This window comes from Strongylocentrotus purpuratus, unplaced genomic scaffold (genome assembly GCF_000002235.5).
Source record: "Strongylocentrotus purpuratus isolate Spur 01 unplaced genomic scaffold, Spur_5.0 spur5_scaffold_6, whole genome shotgun sequence".
Lineage (NCBI taxonomy): Eukaryota > Metazoa > Echinodermata > Echinoidea > Camarodonta > Strongylocentrotidae > Strongylocentrotus > Strongylocentrotus purpuratus.
In genome coordinates, this window is record NW_022145612.1 from 7,007,833 (window position 1) to 7,016,583 (window position 8,751).

At 40.0% G+C, this 8,751-nt stretch overlaps 1 protein-coding gene across 3 annotated transcripts; it reads left to right on the top strand.

Annotated features, from left to right (window-relative positions):
* Positions 1–427: 427 nt before the first annotated feature.
* Positions 428–8,520, top strand: LOC100891882. 3 transcript variants are annotated; one of them, XM_030973377.1, is made up of 8 exons: positions 428–608; positions 2,366–2,674; positions 2,988–3,144; positions 4,137–4,278; positions 4,807–4,952; positions 5,704–5,867; positions 6,838–6,928; positions 7,481–8,520. In XM_030973377.1, the coding sequence occupies exons 2-8, from the start codon at positions 2,414–2,416 to the stop codon at positions 7,849–7,851; spliced, it is 1,332 nt and encodes a 443-aa protein (XP_030829237.1). In that variant the 5' UTR covers positions 428–608; positions 2,366–2,413; the 3' UTR covers positions 7,852–8,520. The 3 variants fall into 3 exon arrangements, with proteins under 3 accessions (XP_030829237.1, XP_030829236.1, XP_030829238.1); XM_030973376.1 differs by having other exon boundaries at positions 2,395–2,674; XM_030973378.1 differs by having other exon boundaries at positions 2,403–2,674.
* The last annotated feature ends 231 nt before the right edge of the window (positions 8,521–8,751 follow it).

Consider the following 8,751-nt stretch of genomic DNA (forward strand, 5'->3'; position numbering starts at 1 on the left):
GATTTCCCCTGCTTAAGCTATGGTCACAAATTAGAGCAGCGACCGACCGATCAGTAGCCTGCTCGGTCGCTGCTGGAATTAGGCATCGCCCAGCGATTAGTTCGGTGCCCGGGCGGCGACCGCCCAGGCACCGAGCGTATTTTGGGCGGCGGATGAAAAGTGGGCAGGCGCCGCCCAAATTTTAACTCCGCGCTAAAACTTCAGCGGCGACCGAGCGATGCCCTAACAACGAGCGGTGACTGGCCGGTCGCCGCTCGGTGGCCGGGCAGCCGCCGGGCAGAATTGGTTAAAAACTCGCCGCTCGGCCGCCGAGCAGGCTACTTTTGGGTAATGTGACCATAGCATAACACACAAATTCTTGTTCCTCTCTTTTCCCCTCTCTCACTCTCTTGTCTCCTCCCCCGGCCCCCCCCCCCCCCCCCTCTCTCTCTCTCTCTCTCTCTCTTGGAATGACCACTGCACTCAGCAGCCCTCCTGATAAGAATGTTGATTTATATGGTCTGCATCTCATCTATCTTGCCGCTGTGGAGAGCAAACGTGGGTTTGTATGGTTCTGCTCTAGCTCATTTGTACAGCTAGCAGCTACAGTCCCACCTCCCCGGTTTTAGGTAAGAGAAAAAACTAATTGTTCACACTAGTGCTGTAGTCAAACGTTTAACCGTCCGGTATCCGACCGCCCATGGCGGATTCCGTTTTCAATTGGACGGTTTCGTTTTCCCGATTTTTTTTTTTTTTTTTTTTTTTTTTTTAATATTTTTTTTTTTTTTTTTTTTTTTTAAAGTTTTGATTTTAATATGCCCCTCCACCTGGCACTATGCCTGGCAATGTCTCCTAGCTCAGTAATCTGTGTGTTGACTCACCACTCTAAAACTAGAACAACACTCCAATTTGTCTGTCATCTTGGTTTGAAAGTAATCTTTGTAATAGATCTCATCATCTCAATATGTAGTTTATAATAATAATTCATCCAACTTTTACACAAGGTTCTGTCCTAGGTCCTCTACTGTTTTTAATTTATATTAATGATCTTACACATTCTTCTAAAAACAACATTGTTACTATTATTTGTGACAAGTTCACAAGCACAAATCGGCCCCTTTAAATGCACCTCGCAGTAAAATGAAAGTTGCCGACAGAGTCGGTAAAAAAAAAAAAAAAAAAAAAAAAAAAAAAAAACGATTTTTTTTTTTTTTTTTTTTTTTTTTTTTTTTTTTTTTTTTTTTTTTTTTTTTTTTTTTTTTTTTTAAATCGTTTAACCGAAAACCGTCCGGTTTTGACTGGCGGTTAAACGGAATTGGAGATATCCGTGATGTTACAGCACTAGTTCACACCTCGTTCTACTTTTGTATAATATGATTGGATTAGGCCAACAGTTACATCTCATATACTTTTATCAAGGAGAAGCGTGCTGTAGAGTAGTGTAAAGTATTTATTCTCTGTCTGATGAGATATCTTTTCATAAAGTGAATAGGCTATAGTCTAGATCTAGTCTAGAATCTAGATCTAGATTATAGGGAAGACCTTTTTTCTATAGGCCTAGGCCTGTTCAATCTAGTACATTCACTCCAGCTCCAATTACTCATGTATTAGACATGATCTATATGTACGTTATATTCCTGTAGAGTCTAAATAGATCTAGATCTAGTTCTGTTTCTTGACTGATTACCTTATATCTTGCAGGCATATTTTAGTTTGCCCTATTTAAACTTGTAATTGTGTCGTTTCAACATCATTGACAAATTTAAAGTCCTGAGCCTAGTAAATAAAGCCTAGACCCTAGTCTGTAATCATACTTAGATAGTATAATGCTATCATGGCCATAGTTATTGATTATTCATATCATTTTTTATCATCCATGATAATAATTGGCCCTTAGCCTTGAAATTTGTAAAATGAAATGTAGAAATGGGAAGTATTGGTAACTGGATCAGGTGCGTACGCAGGGGGGGGGGGGGGGGGGGGGGGGGTTAACAATTTCAAATCGAGTTGAAAATTTCACAACGCCTCAACCAGCCGCTGAATAAGGGGGGGGGTGGGGTAAGAGGAAATTTTGTTTAGGTCATCGATAAGCTTTTATTCAGTAAAAAAAAAAAAAAGGAAGGGGGGGGTTCCTTCAAAACACACATAAAAAAAAATGGAGGGGGGTGTTTAACCCCCCCCCCCCCCTGCGTACGCGCCGGTCCTGGATTATATTTTAATTTTTTTTATTTGGGTTCCTTGGTAAAAAACAAGTCAGGATGGTTTTTGCTTTTGCCTTTGGGCCTCCGGGTTTTGAACTATAACTATATTAGCTGATGACGTGGTATTGATGAGTGTAGAACTGAAGGCTGTGTTGAATTAAACATGATATGCTGTTTGTGGAAAGGAATCATCCATTTTATTTTTCTGTTGTTGGCCCGGAGAAAACCTCATCATGACTACTTCTGCGGCTAAGACCAGCAAGAGTTCCTCGGTACAGCAGAGAGAGCGAGGCAACGCCTTCTACAAGTCGGCTACCAACATTGGCCCCGTCATCCGTCTAATGAGGCTTGATAATGCCCTCATGTGTTACAGGAACGCCCTCAGCTGTGCGGCCACTGAAGATGAGGAGGTTTCTGTGATGAAGAACATCGGTATGACATCTTGGAAGCTGGCTGGCACTTACCTGGAGAGTGCTCCAATGAAAGAAGCCAAGGTCAGTCAGACAATTTAGGAGACAGAAAATAGGCAAAGCTAAAAACTTAAAGAGCATTGTAGAAAGGAAGAGATAATTTGAATTTCGAAAATTTCCATGCTTGATATGGCTTTGGTATGGTTCTAAAATGAATAACCATATGTGAAAATAAGAAGAAGACAATATTATTTTAGGGATTTTTTTTTAGAGATAATGACATCAAAATTTTGCTCCACTCTTTACAGGCCAGTGGTAAGTTAAAATAACTTACAGAAGTACCTTTTGTAATAAAATGATTTAAGCAACCAAATGTTCTGTTTCTCTATTTTTTTAGAATATCCGAAAGTATTTCAAAGAGGCCTTGAAGTATTTGTCCCTGGCGTACGTGAATAGGTTCTGCAAGATTTTGCCATGGTCCCTCAAGTTGAGAGGGTTTTGGGAGAACTGTTTGAAGGAGGCCACTGAATGGTTAGCTACATTGGACACCAAGGGTATGTGTGCTATGTTCAATCACATACATGAAAACAATAATTTGTGTATTCAATTCAATCAACCTCAAAAACTTTATCTGGCATCTTACGTGCTAACAGATGATTAATGGGTATGAAGAAAATATAGAATAACATATATATATATATATATATATATATATATATATATATATAAATATAACCCCATGCACGGAGCCCAAGTAGTTCTGTACGACCCACATTTGTTCTATCAACCTTGATGTGATACAAGGCGATTTTGACAACACTTATCAAATACCCTGGTGCTCAGTCACCCATGGCAGAGATAGTATTAGATATGATTAGAGTCGGGTATCATTTCATTAAAACAATTTTCTCTTTAGCATGAAATAAATTTCAAAATCATATTGGTAATGACTTTTTAATTAAGAAGTACTAAAGTTGGGAATTGGTTTTTATATTTCTTTATCTTTTATGTGTGTCGTGGTGGTTATTCTACTTGACTGTGATTATTACTTGATTATGAGGAGGCGCGATAGCTCAGTCGGTAGAGCAGTGGTCTCGTAATCACGTGACCCGGGTTCGAAACCAAGGCGATGCGCTAGTGCCCTTTGGTAAGGCATTAATCCTCATTACCAGGTCTCTCGGAGAGGACCTAAAGCCGTCGGCCGTCTGGTTGCTTACTAACAAGCCTTTATGCTTTCTTAGCAGTCAGGTAAAATAACCACCACCATTCCATTCCATTTCACTGCTAAGAAAGCATAAATGCTTGTAAGTAAGCAACCAGGCGGCCGACGGCTTTAGGTCCTCTCCAAGGGACCTGGTAATGAGGATCAATGCCTTACCAAAGGGCCAATAGTGCATCAACTTAGTTTGGAACCCCGGGTCACCGGATTACGAGACCGACTGAGCTATCACGCCTTATACATGCTGTATAATGAGAAAGATGTATATTTTCTACACTCTAGAGGTACCAATCATGTAATGGAATATTTATTAATGGTTAATTTCAGAGAGGGTAGCTGGTTTCAGTGAGCTGTTAGGTTACGCACCAGACTGTTGTCTGAAGGCCAATGGATACATCCAGTATTCAACACTCCTGTTTCATGAAGGTCTTACAGCCTGGCAAGATGGAGAATACAAGGAATGCTACAGGTAAGTCTTTGATTATCTTGATACTGTCTGATACACTCCTGTTTCGTGAAGGTGTTACAGTCTGGCAAGATATAGAATACCAGGAATGCCACATGCAGGTAAGTCTTTGATTATCTTGATATGTCTAATTCACTCCTGTTTCTTAAGGTCTAACAGCCTGGCAAGATAACTAATAACTAATGGTACATGTCAGTTTTTTTATTATGGTTAACTAAACAAACATTGTGTAGATGAAATATATTGAATGAAACAGTGTGAATGAATAATATGACGTATCAACAAGAAATTTGTACAACAAAAATAGTGATTTTAAATTCCACTCTGCATTGCCAATTTAGAGACTCCTTGATTTTCCAGTGATTTTTGTTCTTTCTGTCATTCAGAGCATTCTGGATCGACAGATATATTAAAACGTCAATAAAAGGTGACATTAAACTACTGTGGGATTAACCAATTTCCTTACAAAAGGATATGGTTTATGGTATGTCACAACATTAATTTTTTCCTCACTTTTTCATTCCTGTTCAGATACATGAAGGAATGCTACTTTCCTATCCAAGAAGCAGAGAGGCTGAGTAGCCAGGATCTATACATCGAGACTGAAGTGAACGTCCTGAGAGAAGATGTTAACACTCACATGTGTATTGCTGAAACTATCATGGCCCGCGTTTCAGGTAAGACCGCAAACGGGTAACTACAATATCTGGTAATTTAACTAAGTACCATACTCCTATTTCTCACCAGACACCCTGTAAAAGGTTGTATATTTTCCAAAATCAAGAGGATATGGATTGAATGGTCAGCCTATATTCAAGAGTTAAACTTCTTCAAATCAAAGATTTTCATAAATCGTCCAGATACACAACCTGTCCGGACACACAACCTCTGGTTATACCTACAATTGCAGTAGCATATTTAATATAATCAAATGCATTTGATTATATTGAAGATGCTACTGCAATTGGAACATACAAGGATTTTGCTCTTAGTTAGCTCTTAGTGGACTTCATTCATTGATATTGTAGTTTACATGTCAGTAAATTTTCAAGACATTTCATTGGAAAGCTCTCATGTAGTAAAAGGGAGAGTGTTAACTGTCTGATTAAAGGTTAATGCATCATATACATTGTAAACCCAGTTTTTGTGTGTCCAGACAAGTTGTGCATCCAGACAGTTGATTTAAAACAGTAATTTCTAATATTGGACAATAGTATATTTCTATAATATACATTTTGTTAAATCCAAAGGCAAAAGTGGTGGCTTTCAGTTATTTTTGTCAAACGTCTGGACACACAATCCCCAATCATACTTACATGGGACATGGCATTTCTTTTCACCTATCCTGCAACTCACAGATTATGGAGATATCAGAGAGAAGATTTTTTTTTTTTTAATATTTTGTCCTGTATCATGTTTAATGCCAAGGTGATGCCCTGTTAAGTAAAGATCTGAATGAGCAAGAAACAATTAATAGCGACACAATATGGACCGTGATAGATTTCTACAAACAAGCAGCAATGTTATGCAGGGATAAGGACCTGGAGCAGGAAGCTATAGCTTACAGTCGACTTGGACGTGTCTTTGGCAAAGTAAGTTCATAGTAGCCTCTTTGACAGCTGTTTTAAGGTTTCCTACTAGATGAAACAAAATTCTGTAGAAGGCACATCTTTTCATTTCTGGCACTGGTTCAGAGCAGAAAAAGCCCTGTGAAGATTGTGGTGTTGCCAAGTTTGGCGGTGCTGGTGAGTTTGTCTAAGCTAGCTCTTGCCTAAACGCCCAATGTAATCAGCTCAGCTGCTTGTTTCGCCTTACGAGTGACAACGATTCTGTCACTTTGTGAGGAGTCTTCACCCCATTGATTTGCATATCCTCCTCTGTATCTTGAGACTCTTCCGTTTCCATCGGTTCAGCTTGATATGATTGTGAATCAATTACGTCCATCGGTTCCTCTAGCTCCATACTGAGATTCAACGAAATCGATCTCTGTATCTCAGTTGTACCTTGCTGCTTGGACATTTGCTCCGATGACAGCCGCTCCAGGCTTTAATATGTCAAAGGTACACAATTAGGGTTTTGATTGCAAGTCTATTATAGGTTAAGTTCAGGGTTATGGTTAAAATTAGGTAAATAATGCTTGGTCTGTGATTGAACATCATTGAACTTGAAGTAAGGAATTGGACAAGTGTAGGGAATCGACCAGAGAGTAAGTGTTACCAGAGCATGTGTCGTACAGCTGGAACAATATGAATATGTGTCATAAAATCCATTAATGCTCCTGTGACAGAGGCATTTATCATAGGACCTGCACAGCCTGACACTAATATCTTTGGCAAGACATTAAATCCAAATTTGCCTCTCTCCACCCAGGTGTAAACGGGGAGTGATGATCACTGAGGTAATAATAATTGCAGGGCCCTCGGGAAGAACAGCATTGAAGCTGATGAGGCTTCCCTGGGTAAACAACTTTACAATTATTAACATAAAAAAAGTAAAGTCCGCAAGAAATGTCACAGGGGTACATCTCAGATAACCATGGTATAATATACCTTTTGTGAACAGGTCCTTATTTTGCCATCCCGAGGGAAAGACTACTACAAGAAAGCTATTCAGCTGGCACTGAGCATGACCCCAAGGACATTTCATGGTGTTGGTGAGTAATGCATGTTTATGGATCCAAAATGCCACCCAGTGTAGGGGAGGGAGGGGGGGGGTGGGAGGCACACATTTTTAATTAGAAATCTTGCTCAAGCCGGCTATACAGCTACCAATCTAAAAAAATGAGCATCAAAGACAGTTGGTCTTTCCTCGCACAGTAGGGATATGTAATACACTGTCACCTGACATCATATCTGTCCCATCAGTAGAAGCCTTTAGGTACAAGCTCGGATAGTGAGCCAGGTAGTTAAGAGAGCTGGTGCTGTTGGATGTTTACTTCCATATGCACCCATGCCGCACAAACACAGCTCACAATGCATTTTGCCTGCAATCGTCTTCAGGATTGAAGCAAACAGGACTCCTAGGAGAGGAAGATCAGAAGAAGATCTCTGATTTTGTTTTTATAAGGGGGAATAAATGTTATTTATTTTGCTGGCCCTGCAATCATCTTTAAGAAGAAAGTTTTATGAGAAAGGGATCCGCACTCTTCTTATGCTACCACATGCTTCAGGTTAGTTTAACAATTCTTCTATGGTTTTGTTTGTAGATTGGTTCATGGAGTCCACTGCCTTTGTTGAGGACTTCCAGAAACGTCTGCACAAGGACGAAGATGAAGACAAGGACAAGGAAGCTGCCCTCAAAGATATGAAGGAAGACGTTGACAAACTCTCAGAAATGGCCACCAACCATGGTGATCTGGAATTTGTTAAGGACATCTACAAGACGTGGCCGCCCAAGGCTCCAGGGGCCAAGCTTAATGAGAAACTCTCCACAAAGAAACTGCTCTTGAAGGCCATCACTCACTACCACCCTGATAAGGTGGACAAAGAGGTCCATGGCAAGAACTGGTTCTATTTCAGTGGAGAGATTACCAAACACCTTAATTCCAAATATACCTGCTATAAGGGTGTAGAGTGAAATGATGAATTGTTTTCATTCCAACATGCAGTGTGTCCACTTCAAATGGGTGGCTACCGATAAGACACGCTCTGATGAGAACCCTGTTTTCTGAGACCATGATTCAGTTTGACCCTGATATGTGCAACAAAGGTAGAGATGAGTCTGTTTCATTAAAGATATCCAAGGATCTCAACACCCAAGTATAGCTGCTGCAAAGGTGTAGAGTGAACAGCATTTTTTAATGACACCCTCCCTTGATAATCCAATTTATGACTCCGACAGTGCTAACAAGTAGGTCAAGAAGTAGAAAGGCTTTCACTCCAACTGAGAGATCCATGCACGGATCACAACATCAAGTATGTCTACTGCAAAGGGGTGAATAAAGTGATTTAATTTCTCCAAGGAATACACTCCCACTCTGCTACTTGCTGTACAGCTGCTACAGAAAGGGGTTGATCAGGTACATTGTGGGTTGTGGCAATGTTGCATCAACCCAAGGAGGTACTTATGTATATATTTTTCACGAAGTGTGTAACGTCATTAGAAATGCATTTGAATGAAAATAACAACATGTCAAATAGGGTACTACTCCCGCAAATGTAAAGTCCAAGGCAGGATGTTCTCATATGCATTTTGGGGATAAGAATCTTTGATCAGTGCACAGCGGGAAAAATTGCAGGGGCTGCATGAACAGAGATTATCCCCAATATGCATTGCCCACTAGCAAAATTAGTATACCGTAATGAGTAAATAATTAACCCTTTAAACTATAATGTGAATTTTGTAGCGTGCTCATCAATGATGAATTACCTACTGTATCGGTCAATGTTAATTTTCAGTCTCTCTAGAGTCAAAACCTACCCCTTCAATATGTTCTCTTCAGATTCAGGTTTTCTCTTCAGATTCAGGTTTTTCTTG